At 37.0% G+C, this 17,053-nt stretch overlaps 2 protein-coding genes across 3 annotated transcripts; both read left to right on the top strand.

The window, feature by feature from the left end:
- Positions 1-75: 75 nt before the first annotated feature.
- Positions 76-5,468, top strand: LOC106054233 (piggyBac transposable element-derived protein 4-like). Of its 2 annotated transcripts, none has more exons than XM_056023541.1 (5): positions 76-188; positions 1,933-2,224; positions 2,503-2,658; positions 2,837-2,967; positions 3,162-5,468. In XM_056023541.1, the coding sequence occupies exons 2-5, from the start codon at positions 1,998-2,000 to the stop codon at positions 4,358-4,360; spliced, it is 1,713 nt and encodes a 570-aa protein (XP_055879516.1). In that variant the 5' UTR covers positions 76-188; positions 1,933-1,997; the 3' UTR covers positions 4,361-5,468. The 2 variants fall into 2 exon arrangements, with proteins under 2 accessions (XP_055879516.1, XP_013065469.2); XM_013210015.2 differs by lacking the exon at positions 76-188 and adding an exon at positions 776-930.
- A 2,001-nt stretch (positions 5,469-7,469) lies between these two features.
- On the top strand, positions 7,470-16,574 carry LOC106054232 (uncharacterized). Its single transcript, XM_056024207.1, has 4 exons — positions 7,470-7,629; positions 11,223-11,430; positions 14,789-14,901; positions 15,092-16,574. The coding sequence occupies exons 2-4, from the start codon at positions 11,225-11,227 to the stop codon at positions 16,336-16,338; spliced, it is 1,566 nt and encodes a 521-aa protein (XP_055880182.1). The 5' UTR covers positions 7,470-7,629; positions 11,223-11,224; the 3' UTR covers positions 16,339-16,574.
- The last annotated feature ends 479 nt before the right edge of the window (positions 16,575-17,053 follow it).

Raw genomic sequence — 17,053 nt, 5'->3', positions numbered from 1 at the left:
AGGTATTTTATTAATATGTAGCCAAGTCTCGGGTAGCGTCACTGAACCTCTAATTTGTCATAATGCGTAGATCTGTAAATAATTACTAATGCATTATTATGATTATTTTGAGCTCATCATTTGTATAGCATTTAGTCTAAATTATGCTATCTCGCTAGCTTAAAATGGATCTTGGCATAACATTATTGGTACTGAATTACTTTTTAAAATTAGGCTATATTAATTATCCAAGCTTTATCGTGTTATTGAGTCTATGTCTATATAGAAGTGATTCGGGCCAAGTTCAAACTGTTATCCATGCAGATGGTACCTATTTCGAACTTTACCTGCTTTAATCAGATGCCCCCACCCCTTCCCCATCCGCCGAAAATTTTGAGCCGAAGACGTAGCCAAATAATAAATGTTGTCATTGAAAGCTAAATAGATCTAAAGTCTAGAGATCTAGACTCTAGATCTACAGACAAAATTAAAATTTACTGATTTATTATCAGTATAGCTTAAAAATAAAAGTTTCATAAATAATAAGTCTTGCCTTCGAGTCCGAAAATTAAATAAATATATTAGATTATATTTTAAAAAAAAATAAGATGATGAATTTATTTATATTCTAGAAGTGTAAGTTATTATCCATGAATAGATCTAGTATTCTAGTATATTTTGAAATAAATGTTGGCTAAGGTAGATCTACTTGTTCCTCTATGTTTTTTAAGCATTGGGTAGACTCTACTGTGCGTTTTTCTGTACGAATAGATTCTATTCCAGGCTATAGATCTATATAAGTACTGATATTTTTAGAATGACGTAAACTTCAGTTTTGAAGTTACAAAATTGAAGAATGTGCTATTAAATTGCGGCAAATCCGACTGGTACAAATAGACTTGGACTTCACAATTTTATTATAACATGCTATAACTCAGCCACTCATACCAGGTCGACCTAAGTTTAAATATAATATAAAAAGATCTTTTCAATCTAGAATAATCTAGTTCTAGATTTAGTGAGTAGCACATCTAAAATCTAATGTCATGATCTAGATCTATTCTAGAGAGACTAAAATAAATTGTCACTAGTCACCTAGTGACTAGATGCTAGTAGATCCTAATTAAAATTTAACTTAGGCTGACTTAGCCTTTGCCTGGCTAAAATAATGATAAAAATAAAATAAAAAATTTAATGAATTATGATAGATTAGTCATAATTAACGTCTGTTAAGTCTGTATTAAGTGTATTTTATAAGATATACTCATATATAAATTTAAGATCAAAAGATCTGAATGAGACTCGTTAGTCGACAATCACTGAATGAACAAAATAAGTTTCGTTCTTTTTTTTTTAAAACTCACACTCACATTTCATTAACTTAATTAAGTTAGATTTAGAATTTAGTAGATATAGAGAACCATTTATTATTATTTATATATATGATCAAGGTGCCAAATTATCTACATATATTGGAAATACAGGCAAGACTCCAAGAACGCCTTAGCCTTAGAGACATTCGGAATCTTGTAACTAAGCCCATTTCGATACATTTCAATAGCACACATCAGAGAGGTACCTTATTTATGACTTATTGATCTCCTCATCACTGCGATCAAACAATGCAATGACAAAAACACCTGATTGAAAACATGTCATGCACCCTGCACCCTCATTGGATCAACAACCAGCACACTTTTATTTAAAATGAGATGGGCACTAACTTTCTGCCCCTTTTCCCATTTATCTTTGTCAGACATCACCGCCTCCTTTCAGCTCATTTCTTTTCTGCCTCGATAGAGAACAACATCGGACAGTTAACAAGCCTATTTTGCATTAATTATTTGTACCCCTACTTTTTTGTTATGTAGCTGATGAAGACCCAAATGTCCTTTGTTTTTACTTGGTCTGGAAGGGTTACCTATATGTATATTTATTGTATTTTCTATACAGTCATTCACCCCAGCAGCAGTAAATCTTCACCAGTTTTACCCGCCTTCCTCAACTCATCAGCATTCATGTCTGGTGATGCCGAAGATGTTTTAGTAAAAGAGTCACTTATCACTCATGATGATGATTCTGATCACTCTTCTGGATCTCATACACTGGAAAGTGAAGACGAGTCTTCATGTAATACCTCATCCCTTGAATCTCCCGGGCTTACGAGCTCATCTGATTCGGAATTAGACGAGATGTTGCCTCAAAATCAAGGTTCTCAATTACTTAATACCTATGGAATGGGAAGGTAAGTAGATCTAGACATACATTTATTTTTTGTCTTTTGTCTTATAAAGTACAGACATTCATTCAAAGAAGATACTTAAGTCCTTCAAGTACCCATGTGTTAATCTAGTCATGCATGTTATTTAGAGATTTAGAGTCTACTAAGCCATTGGTGGAGGCACAATCCTGGTGAAGACTGGGATTTTTAATTTCGAGATCTTTTGGTAAAATTTGATATGCTCTCAATCCAAGATAATTCAGTCTTCTTACGTATTTCATATTTTTTTTTATTCTTGGCAGTTGTTCAAACCATTTGCGGATTTCCAGCTCCGGCGAAATTTCACTTTGGCAGTTGATTGTATTGTGGATTTTTTTACTTATTAAAAAGTGTCTGAGTATATTGAACTGTAACATACAGTGGACATGGGCTTCTGAAAACTGGAACCATGAATCAGGGCACGTACATCTTCTTTCCTTGTTTGTCTACTTGTTGCCATGCCTCAATTTGACAACTTTGTTTAATAGCAGATAATGATATCAAATGATATCCAAAAATAATTTTTAAAATTGTCACAAGCCTCTTTTTGAAGTTTAAGAGCTTCTTATTTATATTTTTTTAATTATTTTTTTCCAGCTTTAAATCTTACCTTGACCTTGATGATGCTGAGGATGTCACTATTCCAAAGTTTCAACCTAATGGCATACCTGGATTAGTCTTAATGGAAGATAAGACAAAGATAGATAGGGAAAAGTTCTTAACACCTGGTAGGACTTTGAAACTGTAATAATATGATGTTACTTTGTGCATTCTGCTTTTGATTTTTCATCATTTTTTTTTCTTTACAATAAATAATTCTGTCAAAATTAAAAATAAAAATTAAATAACTGTTGATAATAAATAAAGATAATAAATATATTCTTTAGATTAATCATACATTTTAATTTTTTTTTTTCTACAGGTGCCTTCTTTAAACTTTTTTTTCCTCTGGATCTAGTTCAGAAAATATGTGATTACACCAATGAAAACTTTGATGCTAATCAAGCCTTAAGACCTAAGCTAGCTGTTGGCTGGACTCCAGTGACTCCAGATGAAATGTATTCATTTATAGCATTAATAATATACTGCAGTACAATAACGCTGGCTGATATGGAGCTATATTGGTTTAAGGAAGAGGAGGTTTCTCTTGGCCTGTTTTCACACATATGGGCCAGCAGTATCATTTCGAAGGAGAGATATAAACAGATTCAGACCTTCTTAAAAGTCGAGAACACCAAACAACCAAAAGACAGGAGTAAATTGAGAAACATTAAATCATTGGTTGAGCAGATTCGGTTAACTTGCATGAAGTACTGGACGCCCAATGAATACATTCGAATAGAGGAAAGGGTTGTCGAAGACTCTGATTCAAAACACGGCGTGAGGTTGTGGCACCTGCAAGACGTCGTTTCTGGCTATTTTTGGAACTTTGATTTCTATTTAGGGAAGACGAAGAACATTGAATTGGGCGGTTGGTGGCGAGGGACGGTGATGAAACTTTGTTCACCCCTTTATGGACAGGGCTACAAGTTGTTTGTTGATAACGTATTTAATTCTGTTCAGTTGTTCAAAGATCTTTTTGAAAATGGAATAGGAACTTGTGGGACAATATCAACTCAGCAGGTAGGATTTCCAGACTGCTTGAAAGATATTAGAGAGTTTCAAATGTCTGACAGAGGTTCAATGAGATGGGTGAGGGAAGGTAATCTCGTGTTTGTTCAGTGGAAGGATCGTCATGTCGCAAATGTGACTTCAACAATGCACAAACCAGCCAACGAGCAAACTGTGTGCATCCGGAAAGTTAAAGTTTATGGTCGGCGACAGAAAGTGGAAGTGAAGCAGCCGGTGGTTGTTAAAGATTTCCTCCAATACTTTGGTGATAAAGATAGATCAGAAGATGTGATTGAAAAGTTCACCCACCTAATGAGACGAGTGCAGTTTTGGAAAACAGTTTTTTACCATATGATTGAAGTGGCCAGATCTAATTCATTTGTCATGTTTCAGCACTTTCGCAATTTGGATGAAAATAAAGATGTGGAAAAATTAGCACGACCCAGAGATTATAAAGAGATAGACTTTACCATTGAATTAGTTCAAGAATTGGCTCAAATTAAAGTGTAAAAAAAAAGTGTACTGTGTGCTAATTGAAAATGTACTTGTTGGAATGATCATGACACACTATCAACAATCATTTTTTTTTGTTAAAACTATGTTATGAAATTACTTTCAAAATTCACAAATGTTACACAGATTGTTCAGCATTAAAATGTTTAATTTTTGTTTATTTTTGTATTGCTTAATGTTTATAGAATGTTATGAAAAACAGAATCTTATTTTGAGATCATAAAAATGTATAAGCCGTCATGAAGAGAATATATTGATTTACTAGTACACGTTGATACTGAATTAATGTTAGCTTTAAGTACAAAAATAAAGTGGAATCTCATTAATTGAAGTGCTAGGAAATATGGAGTGATTTTGAAAATTTGCACTTCAAGAAGGGAAATAAATAAATAATATGAATGCCTAACAAAAGTTATTTCCCTTAGAAGATTGGGGTCCTATTGTATTTTATGTTGGCTCAATCTTCTACAGTCTACACTGTTGTTGACAAAGTGTTCACTGACATATTTCTCTGAAATTTCTTTCTAAAGTTTTTTTTTTATTTGATATTCTTCAGCAATGCCCTTTTCATTTCAATTGTAAGATGTTCATATTTTCACTTCAAAGCATTGGGACTGGAAGAAATTGGTGATGCCAAACTGTTTAGAACTTACCAAGTGATAGTTAGTATAACATGCTGTCTGGTTTGTGCATGACTGTGAGAGAGTGGAAATGGGAGAGTTGTCATTTGGCAAGTCTTGTCACTCACTAGGCACGACCAATCACATACAAATGCAACATCTACATTATGTAACATACCACAGGTCTACCACTTAGCCAAAAAATGTGATGTTAAATATTGAATGATTGCAATTTGTTGAGATATTGATTACATTTTAATATTGTGTGATTGCTAATATTTATTATGTCCACCAAGCTAGTGTAACTAATGAACAGTCTTTTTTTGTGGATTAAAATGTAACATTTTTTGTACTAATATGTACCAATAATTTAAAAAAAAATTAAATTCATTGTTTAAATATTTAAGTCACTTTGTCAAACCAGATTATTCTAATCACTAATTTATTAAAAGCATTTAAAATAAATATCAAATCAATTAATTGCATGTCATTTTTTTGTGTTGGTTAATTTGTTAAGGTACGGTAGAACTGAAATGTATTTTACTGCGGACTATTGAAATGTTTTCATTAGCAACTAGTGAGGACAAACAACTTAAAACACTGCCAATGCAAAACTTAAACACTAAGATAGTGCACACAATTGTATTGCCATCAGGTTTAACTCTTTCTCTCCTAACTGATATGATACCAGCGTTGATTCCACCAGAATGTGGTAAATAATTACGTAGAGAAAGAGTTAAATATAGAGGGTAATTACTTTTCTATTGAAAGATTGAAACCAAGGACAAGAACACTAGAAAATGTTCCACGGTTTGTCCATTTCAAGACACTTTTGTGATATGCAATTTGAACAGATTACCGTAGGTCATAACGGTGCTTTTAAAAAAATTTTTGTAAATAAAAATAAGTGCCACACTCGGTGATGGAGTCTTAACTTTTAACAACTAATAAATTAATAACAAACTTTAAAATACAAGAAAAGTAATATTTTCCCCCCACATTGAAAAACGTACCGGTGCATACAGTTACAAAAAAAACAAACACTGGGTCATAACAAATTAAGTTAAAATGTTATCGTCCTAAAAATATATCAATGATGTTGAGGATCGAGTGGTCACATTTCTCATCAAAACAATATCAGTGTTGAAACTTGGTGTCTAGTTAGTTATCTAGTTTTTTTTTAATGGATTCTAATAATGAATATGATGCATGTGAGGTTGCAGAAAATACACATATAAAATATTGATTTAAAAAATGTGAACCCAAAACGAATGGGGAGACAATCATGAGTTGTACACATATACTATGGTTCTACAATTTTCCTTAGACTTCCTTATTTGACTCTGGGAAATTAGTTTTAACCCTAAAACTGCAGCGTACAGCACCAGTAACGGTCTGGCAGAGTCTTTCTTTCACCCTCTCCACGTGCAATGCGTGTCCGAGCGTACTGTGATAGCACTTTTGAAGAAGCGTTGCTTTTTTTCCCTGTTAGTCGGTCTCCCTTTAACCTGGAAAATATATTCTTATCTTATAAAATACAGACGTTACTTCAAAAAAAAAAGATGATGATTATGTCCTACGAGTCATGCATTTAGTCATGCATATTAACCAATGACCTTAATTCTGCTACATAGCCTACACCTGATCTGAAGCCCCTTTGTGACAACGGCGTTCTGAGACTATTCCCTTACTTAGAGCACCTGAAAAAAAAAGCGTGTTTATTATAGAGCTCCATATTCAAAAGTTAAAAAAAAAATGGTTTTAAAAAATCTATAAATAGCTAGTGTATCTGATGAACACAATTATAATAATAACGCTTGTCTTCGAGTCCGAAGATTGAGGAATGCAGTATTTCCCGTGGATACACCGTGACCTACATATTTTGCCACATCCAGCGCAGGCATAACCATTGTCCGCCGATGGTTGATTTAGATTTTCTTTTCGCCGTCAACGTCTGTCCTCGGCAGTTGATTTACTTTGGATCTCAAATATATATCCCGCGGCCTTTGTAAGTGACCTCCAGCTGTCTCGTTCTGAAGCCGCATGCAACCAGTTGCTCTCTTCTATGTCAGGTAAGCAAGTTAAATTGGCGTCTAATCTGGGACACCTCTGCTACGTTGATCATCTTTCAGCTCACCAACATATGACTCTCATATGGGGGACGAGCGTATGCCAAATGGCACAAAGAATTTTTTATTTTTTTTTGTGGTGAACACAATAAAAGAAACGTTAATTGGCCTATGCTAAATCTAGGCTTTTTTTTTGTTAAAAATATTTTATTTTTGTATAGGCCTACTTTTCGGCATTGAAAAATTATTTTTTTCCAAGTTTTTTTTTCTTTTTTTACCATTTCGCTGACAGATTTGAAGTTTAATTACTTGACAGTATTTAGTTTATCGCGGGAAAAGCCTTAAAACAATCGAAGGCGCCTATTATTTAGAATCTGTGTACATTTGCACACCAGCGCGGCAGTGCAACACCGCTTGTGCTAACTAGAAGAATGGGCGGCAAATCCCATGATACAACCTAACTGATTTTTCTTATATCATTCTCACTATGATGTAAACATACCAGAGTCTATCTAATATATAGATCTTGATAACTAACTATTCTACTAGACTTAACTCTAAAAATAGTATCTACAAGGTAAATAAGATCTTGTAATACTAGATCTATTAGGCCTACTAGATCTAGATCTAGCAGTAATATTAGACTGAGACTTGAGATTTAGATTCTAGAATTATTCTAGATTTTAAAAAGATTAAATAAGAATGTATTATTGATATTGATACTATATTAACTATATACTATATACTAATATAGGCCTTTCCGAAATTCTTATCTTATCTTATATAATAGTTAATACAGACGTTACTTCAAAAAAAGATGATTACGTCCTACGCGTCATGCATTTAGTCATGCATATTAACCAATGACTTAAATTCTGCCAAGTCACTGGTTTTCCTGGCTAGCTCAGGCAACCCATTCCATGCTCTAATAGCACTAGGGAAGAAGGAGTATTTGTACAAATAGTTCTAGTGACAAGGGTTAAAATAACCATACTTATACTATGAAACTGCTGACATATTTCAATGTGATATTTTTATTAGAAAATACACTGTAGACACTTTGACAACTAAGCATATAAAATGTTTATGCATCTTTTAATTTCCATATATACACTAGATAATAGAAAAGTAAACATTTTTTTTTACTAAGGTGCATTTTTTTAAAATAAATATGTTCATTTCTTTTAAGATTTGTTTGACTTAAATTAAAACAAAACTTTGTAAAAAAAATATATAAATGTGATTTTATTATTAAACTCTATTCGCTGTTTAATTAAATTGTATGTCGCTAGTCTCTATTTCTTTGTTCGTTTGTGTTTTTACAATAGTTAAAGAGTACTTTTAGTTGTACAATAGAATTTTATTACAAGCAATAGTAAAATTGTTTCCTTATGTGTGTGGTGGGTTTGGCACAGAAGACAACTAAATTCTAAATGACGAAGGCAACTCGTAGGACGATTCCAAACTTTATTGTACACTAAAGACCTGCAGCCATACGTGAACACATGGTGTAGAACCAAGCACAAAATGGAGTGGAGACGACTTAGGTCCAGTAACATTACAGCGACCAGAGATGCCGGTCGAATGGACAATGCCCACGTTGGTCTGCCTTGTCATGCGCGGACACAAGGTGCCATCTAGGGTGAAGGGTCACGTGGATATCGGAGTGGCCGGTATTTTCTGACAAGATATCCACTCCACTACAGAGCCCCTAGCTTGAAACGACCCGTCCCGGGGCGTTCAGCCTAGTAGGTTTCTGAAAACCGAAACAACTGTTTCTTGTCAGTGTCTTCTGGAACGACAAACATCTTTCCAGTTTGTAACGTGCTGGTTCCATCGGTCATACAGAGTGGTCTGTCTTCCTCTAAACATAATGTCTGGGAAGCTGTAGAAAGTGTGATAGGGAGCAGTGAGCGAAATCGTCTTTGTGGCTGGTTAAAATGCTTGTAGTTTCTTCTTTGTCTATCTGGCCTCTGGACTCTGTTATGCCTGTTCTTGTTTGGCTGCCCAGAGTTAAAGTTTCTATTTCTCGATGTTTGAATTGAGTGACTTGCATCTGTATTGTACATTGCATCTGCTTGTTGCTCACTGGTTCGTTGTTCTACTTGGTGGGTTGGCTGTGAAACAATGGGTTCACTATTGCTCACAGATTGAACCTCAGCTGTGAGTTGTGGTGATTGCTGACAGTGACGCCTTACATGTCCAACTTCCCAGCACTGGGTGCAGACTGGTGATCCATCATCAGTGTATGGAAAGAATCCTCTCTTCGTCCTTGACCATACAAGACCCGGCGGTGCTGTTGGTCGAATTCTGTTTTGGTTGCTATGTTTCGTGTGTCTTTGTGTGGGTCTGCGTTGACTATGTGGTTGACTAGAGAGTGGGTTAGTTGAAATTGGCAGACTGTTATAGCCTGACCCCTTTATCTCTTCAAGTTGCTTCTCTAACTTGGCCAATTTCGCTAAGAGAACCTCAGACCACTGCTCTTGGGCTCGAGCTACATCTTTGTTCTTGTTCTCCAACTTGAACGCATAGTTTCGTAGCGTTTGAAAACTTATCTGGGGATGTTGCGCTATGAACCTAAACAGCTCTCTGCGAAGTTCTGGATCTCTGACTCCATAGGCATATTGGTCCCTCAATCTTTCCTCCTTGAAGCAATCTATTCCTTCTCTTTGTTCTTGCCTGATGGCCGTTGTGAACTCCTTAAATAGTCGGTGAGAGAATTCGAGCAGTGGCTCACTTCTTCTTTGCTGCGACATCAGAAATGTAATCTCTGCCTCTCGCACCGGTATAATTACTTCAAACGCAGAGGTAAGTGCATCGAGCAGAGCTTCTGGATCACTTCTGATATGAGGTGGCTGAAGATCTACCTCTACTCTAGCTGGACCACATATTCGCAATGATGGTTGCTGTCTTCTCTTGAGGCGAGAGGTAAGGCCGAAGTTCCCATAGATCTCTTATTTCTCTGACGAAATCTTCAATTGAAACTTCATCATTTCTGCCATCCCCACTGAAATGTCTAATTTTTCTAGCAGGTTCAATGATGTAATGAGAACGCTGACAGGCCAGTTTCAATGCCTCAAGTTCAGCGTGTAGTCGAGTCAACATCCCCTTAGTGACACATTCCATTCCCTCCGGCTCTCCTCCACTGCACATGGGACTCACGTCTCTCCCCTTCACTGAACTAGGTTCCACCATATTTCCCTCCATCTGGCTGCAGGTCTTAAGAAACTCTAACAATAATAGTAACCTAATAACGAAATCTATCTCAACAGAAACAATGTTCAAGCGAAGTAAAATCACAATTAAGAAAATATAAGCAAATTATATTAAAATATACTAAACTAAATCTAACTACCCTGAAACAAAAAGAAGAAAACAAAAAATAGAAAATATTTGAAAGTACAGAAACGAGAAAAAACTAACTGTTACTTGTTGACATCTACGTCTAGTTGTCACTTTCTTAGTTTCGGTTGTCAGGAAGCAGATTCTGAGACGACTTCTGGTCCCACAGTGTAGTCTCTCTTCCTGACCCCACTCGTGCTACCAAGTTTCTGTGGTGGGTTTGGCACAGAAGACAACTAAATTCTAAATGACGAAGGCAACTCGTAGGACGATTCCAAACTTTATTGTACACTAAAGACCTGCAGCCATACGTGAACACATGGTGTAGAACCAAGCACAAAATGGAGTGGAGACGACTTAGGTCCAGTAACATACGGACATTACAGCGACCAGAGATGCCGGTCGAATGGACAATGCCCACGTTGGTCTGCCTTGTCATGCGCGGACACAAGGTGCCATCTAGGGTGAAGGGTCACGTGGATATCGGAGTGGCCGGTATTTTCTGACAAGATATCCACTCCACTACATGTGCATGAAAATGCCAGATCTATTCTCTAGAATTCTTTGTACTTTCAGCTGTTCTCTAATCATTGTTTACTCTCATCATCTGCATATCTGCCTGCAGTCTGCCCAGTCCTCAAAGGATTACGGGCACAACATGGCCTAAATTGCGCCGATGTGCCTAAACTGAAAAACTTGAACTCAAACTCTGCCCAGTCCTCAATTGATTTGATGTTTACATATTTTAATTTATGTTTATATGCAGACTGATATCTAGATCTTGCATTAAGATTTAATCTAATTATAATTTAACACCTTTGTCTTGAGCAATGTCTGGTGATGCCGAAGATGCTTTAATCAAAGAATCACTAATCAAGCATGATGATGATTCTGATCACTCTTCTGGATCTCAATCTTGGGTAACTGAAGAAGAGTCTACATGTAGTTCTGAATTTGACTCCGAGCCTGAGGATGGGTTGCCAGAAAACCAAGGAGCTGAACAAATGGAACAAAATGAAATCATTGAGAATGAAAAGTAAGTAGGTCTAGACTTACTTAGACTTAGGTCCTCCCGCGCCGTTCGGCGCATTGGGCGGCAAGCTGTCTCCATAATGATCTGTCACTGGCAATGTCTGAAGCCTCCTCCCACCTGGTGTCCACTGTTCTGAGGTCCTCCATGAAGGTGTGTCGCCAGGTAATACGAGGACGTCCCTGTTTGCGCTTTCCTCGTTTTGGCTTCCATGTTATCGCAACTCTTGGTGTGCGTAATTCATTTTGACGTAGAACATGTCCCGCAAACCTCATGCGACGCTCAGTCACAACCTCACTAAGTGTTCGACTTCCAGTTCGGCATAGGATTTCCTTGTTTGAGATCCGGTCTGTGTAACTGACTCCCAAAATCCGTCTCAGCCATCTCTGTTGAGCCACATTTAGTCTTTTCTCAATTTTGACAGATGACTTCCACGTCTCACATGCATATGTAGCAGTTGGAATGACGATTGTGTTGAGAAGATGTATTTTTGTCTTGAGTCCAATGTCTTGGCTAGTCCAAATAGGCTGCAGCCTTTGGAAAATGCTCCCTGCCTTTCCTATTCGGCACGCTACATCATGGTAAGCATCTCCATCATTTGTTATGATGCTGCCAAGGTACGTGAACTTGTCCAGCTCTTCAAGCTTTAACTCTCCAAGTCTGACGGGGACACCCTTTGCCTTATATCCCACTCGCATAATTTTATTCTTATCCAAGTTAATGCGGAGGCCAATTTTGGGTGCCTCTCTGTCTAGGCTCTCCGTCATTTCTTGAATGCATTTATTTGTAGCCCCGAGTAGTGCAACATCATCAGCAAAGTCCAAGTCCGTCAATCGGAGTTGTTCATGCCATGGAATACCAAAGGCAGTCTGGTTCATTGCTCTCCTCATTATGTAGTCGATGGCTAGGAGGAAAAGGAAGGGAGATAAGATGCACCCCTGTCTCACACCTGTCTCGATTGTAAAAAACTCTGTTGTTCCCTCTTCTGTTTTAATGCAGCAACTAGACTGACTGTAAAGGTGTCGTAGGATCTGGACGAATTTTTCTGGGATACCGTATTCTCTAACTATTTTCCATAGTGATTCTCGGAGGACACTATCAAACGCTTTTTTGAAGTCCACAAAACTGATCGTTAGCCGTTGTTGGTACTCAAGACTTTGTTCTATGATATTTCGTAAAACGAAAATCTGCTCTGTACATGATCTGCCTCTTCGGAAACCTGCTTGTTCTTCTCTGAGCCTTTCATCTACAGACTGTTGAAGCCGTCTCAACAAAACAGTGCTGAAAACTTTGCCTGGGACAGAGAGGAGAGTAATGCCCCTCCAGTTGTTGCAGTCTGCCAAGTTGCCCTTTTTTGGAAGCTTTACAATCACTCCCTTTTGCCAGTCCTCGCCAACAGAGATTTAAGAGATCAGTCATTCTGTTAACAATGCACTGTCCCCCATATTTTAGCATTTCTGCTGATATCATGTCTAGTCCTGGTGCTTTGTTATTCTTTAGCACTGCAATGGCCATGGTAACCTCCTCAGCAGTTATTGGGTCTGTCTTGACCTTGAGATCATTGTCTGGAGAGGGGTCCTTGAATATGTAAGTTAGGTCTGGTGACAGTTGGTTAAGGGTCTCTTTAAAGTGCTCTACCCATCTTGCATCCTGTTCTTCTTTCGTTAACAAAGTTTTGCCTTGCTTGTCTTTTATTGGTGCCCCATGTCCACTCTTTGCTCCAGTGAGATCTCGGACAATACGATGGAGGGTTTTTGTGTCATTTCTGCTTGCAGCTGCTTGTGCCTCTTGTCCCTTCTGCTCAATCCAGTCCCGTTTATCTCGCCGACAGCTTCTCTTTACTTTCAGATCTGCTTCCCTATAGGCTTCTTCCGCTAGGCTGCGATCCTGTGTTTCATTTTTCTGATCTCGTCTACGTTTGGCCTCTTTCCTCTCATCTATCAATTTCCATGTTCTGTCTTGTATCCACCGTTCCTTGTATGAACCTCGCCTCCTTCCGATAACTTCTTCCGCGCACCCAATAGTGGTATCTTTGAAGTTGGCCCACTCTTCTTCAAGGGTCAATATATCTGCAAGAGCCTCAAAGCGGTTCGTTAGTTTCAATTGGAACTGTGCTGCAGTATTGCCGTCTTTAAGCTTCTCTACATTAAATGGACGGGGTCGTGTGGCTCGTTTTGGTTGGCGTTTCAATCGGAGCTTACATTTGCCATTGACAAGGTAGTGGTCTGAGCCGATATCAGCTCCTCTGCGGGTCCGCACGTCTAACAGAGATGACCTCCATCGTTTGGAGATGCAAATGTAATCTATCTCGTTGAAGGTTTCTCCATTAGGTGATCGCCATGTTTTTTTGTGTATTTTTTGTGTATGTCTAGACATAAATGTTATTTTATTTGAAGCTACTTAACTCTTTCTCTCCTAACTGACGATATCAACGTTGATTCCACTAGAATGTGGTAAATAATTAGGGAGAGAAAGAGTTAAATCTACATTGATCTCACTTTGCTCAGGATTGAAATGAATCCTTAACAGACTTTGTTACATTGGACCAGAAAATGTTCCTTATTGCTATCAATTTGTAACCTGTAGATATAGTAGCGAGCTCAATGAAAAATTTGAATCTTTTATCATTGAGAAGGAGGTTGGGGTGTTACTGCCCATTTGTCAAGGTTTTCTGAATTAAACTTCTGGGTCATTGTACACAGATGGTTATTGTTTAAAGACATAAACAAGGCATGAAGAATTCAATATTTTGAAGTAATTGAAGTGTACTATCAAATACAGATATTCTAAGTTTGAGACTTAGCAAGTATACATCTTATTTTTAATAGGCCTAGATCATTACTATTTTATTCATCAATTTGTAAGTATGCATAACCACATTTCACTTTGTTGCTATGGTGTGCTCTAACTCCGAAACACTCAAGCCTACTAGATCTGTTCATATTTTTTTGTTCTTGCCAGTCAGCCTTTGAATATTCCCAGCCTTTACCAAACGTGCATTTTGAACTCTTACAGTGGAGAGTTCCTTCTCAAAGCTGGCATCACAAATCAGGTTATCTTCTTTCCCTACTTGTGGCCATATCTCAATATAAACAACTTATTTAAATGCAGATAATGAAACAAATGATAGTGAAGTCCATCCAACTCTAATGGCTACCTGAAAGTAAAGGCAGTTTGTTTTTGTCCTGGCCATATGACACCCTTGGCTGTAGAAACAGATTGCAACGTCTGAAAGGGAACTTTAATGCAACAAATAATACTGAAGGATGTTGGAATAGCTTTTTTGTATATATATATAAGTCTTTGAAGTGTAGATATTTCTTATTGATATATTTTATATTTGTTGTGTTCCTTTTTTTTCCAGCTTTAAATCTTACCTTGATCTCGATGATGCTGAGGAAGTCACTGTTCCAAAGTTCCAGCCCAATGGCATACCAGGATTAGTCTTAATGGACAGGGAAAAGTTCTTAACACCTGGTAGGACTTCGCAACTTTAAAAGTATAATAAACATGTTACTGGCTACATGTAGAGTTTGATTTGTCATTAATTTGTTTCTTTACAATTAATAGTTGTCTCTCAAAGTGTTGCTAGTTTACTCATTTTTAGTAATCGGCTGTTGAAATAAATATATTCTTTACACTGAGCATAACTTTTTTTTTCCCACAGGAGCCTTCTTTAAACTTTTCTTTCCTCCGGATCTAATTCAGAAAATATGTGATTACACCAATGAGCATGTCAGTGCTATTCAAGCCCCAATACCCAAGGTAGCTGTTGGTTGGACTCCCATGACTCCTGATGAAATGTATTCCTTTTTAGCATTAATCCTATACTGCAGTAATGTAACACTGGCTGATATAGAGCTATATTGGTTAAAGAAAGAGGAGGATCCTCGAGGAGTTTTTTCACATATATGGGCCAGCAGAATAATGTCACAGGAAAGATATGTACAAATCCAGAGCTTCTTAAAAGTTGAGATCACCGAGCCTGAACCAAGACAAGACAAGAGTAAATTGAGAAACGTTAAAATACTGGCTGAGCAGATTCGACAAGCTTGCATGAAGTATTGGGTGCCTAATGAATACATTCGAATAGAGAAAAGGGTGGTCGAAGACTCAATTTTTGATACTAAACACGCAGTGAGGTTGTGGCACCTGCAAGACGCAGTGTCTGGATATTTTTGGAACTTTGATTTCTTTTTAGGGAAGAAGAAGGACAGCGAAATGGCTGATTGGTGGCGAGAGACGGTGATGAAACTTTGTTCACCTCTTTATGGGCAGGGCTACAAGCTGTTTGTTGATAATTCACTAAATTCTATTCAGTTGTTTAAAGATCTTTTTGAAAATGGAATAGGGGCTTGTGGGACAATCTCAAATCACCAAGTGGGATTTCCAGACTGCTTGAAAAATATAAGAGAGTTCCAACAAAGGTCTGAGAGAGGCTCAATGAGATGGGTAAGGAGAGGTAATCTTGCGTTTGTTCAGTGGAAGGATACTGAAGTCACAATGTTCATTCAGTGGAAGGATACTCAAGTCACAAGCTTGATAACCACAATGCACAAACCAGCCAATGAGGAAACAGTGTGCACTAGGCAAGTTAACGTAGATGGCCAGCAAGAAAAAGTGGAACTGAGGCAGCCTGTGGCTGTTAAAGATTTCCTCCAATACTTTGGTGATAAAGATAGATCAGAGGATGTGATTGAAAAGATCACTCACCTAATGAGAAAAATGAAGTTTTGGAAAACAGTATTATACCATTTGATTGAAGTGGCCAGATCTAATTCATTTGTCATGTTTCAACTTTTTCGTAGTTTGGAGGAGAATAAAAATGTGGACAAATTAGCACGATCCAGAGATTATAAAGAGATAGACTTTACCATTGAATTAGTTCAAGAATTGGCTCAAATTAAAGTGTAAGAAACTGTACATTTGCTGATAATTTACTTGTTGGAATGATCATGATACACTATCAACAAACATTTGTATTGAAAGGTTGTTAAAACTATGTCATTAAGCTACTTTCAAAGCTCCACAAATGTTACACAGATTGTTCTTTATTAAAATGTTAAAAAAAAAATTAAATTTCTTTTCGTATTGCTGAATGGTTTTAAAATGTGAAAAACATTTTTTAAGAGAATAAAAATTAATAAATTATCATTCAGAGGCTTTATTGATTTACTTATATATTTAATTTATAATTAATTAATGTTAGCTTTGTGTACAAGAAATACACTGGAATCTGCTTAATTCCTAGTGCTTGGAAATAGAGTTACTTAGAACTGAGTTGGATTATACTTCAACAATGGAAAATAAATGAATGTCCTACAAAGTTACTCCCCTTAAAATATGAGCTACTATTGTATTTTATGTTTGCTCAAGGTTCTGGTACTGTTGACTAAGTGTTCACTGAAATGCCAGATTTTTCTGCAACATCTTTCTCTTGGACACATTTTTAGTGACTTCTTTTAGCAAGTCTGTTTTCATTGTAAGAAGTTAGTATTTTCTCATCAAAGTATTTGGGCTTGATGATGCCAAACTGTTTAAGAACTTGAATAACCCTCTAGCGAGTACAGTACATATTGTTTGGTGTTTGTACCACGTAGAGAGAGGAGCTGTCAGTTGACTTAAGGCA

This window comes from Biomphalaria glabrata, chromosome 3, assembly GCF_947242115.1.
Source record: "Biomphalaria glabrata chromosome 3, xgBioGlab47.1, whole genome shotgun sequence".
Lineage (NCBI taxonomy): Eukaryota > Metazoa > Mollusca > Gastropoda > Planorbidae > Biomphalaria > Biomphalaria glabrata.
Note: the sequence above shows the minus strand (reverse complement) of the source record. Positions and strands in the feature narration are given on the sequence as shown.

Bases quoted from the DNA above. Each gene is read 5' to 3' on its own strand.
- LOC106054233 (XM_056023541.1), top strand. From the start codon at position 1,998: ATGTCTGGTGATGCCGAAGATGTTTTAGTAAAAGAGTCACTTATCACT. The intron at 2,225-2,502 runs GTAAGTAGATCT...TATTCTTGGCAG, and splicing joins AATACCTATGGAATGGGAAG to TTGTTCAAACCATTTGCGGA. The intron at 2,968-3,161 runs GTAGGACTTTGA...TTTTTTCTACAG, and splicing joins GGAAAAGTTCTTAACACCTG to GTGCCTTCTTTAAACTTTTT.
- LOC106054232 (XM_056024207.1), top strand. From the start codon at position 11,225: ATGTCTGGTGATGCCGAAGATGCTTTAATCAAAGAATCACTAATCAAG. The intron at 11,431-14,788 runs GTAAGTAGGTCT...TTTTTTTTCCAG, and splicing joins GAAATCATTGAGAATGAAAA to CTTTAAATCTTACCTTGATC. The intron at 14,902-15,091 runs GTAGGACTTCGC...TTTTTCCCACAG, and splicing joins GGAAAAGTTCTTAACACCTG to GAGCCTTCTTTAAACTTTTC.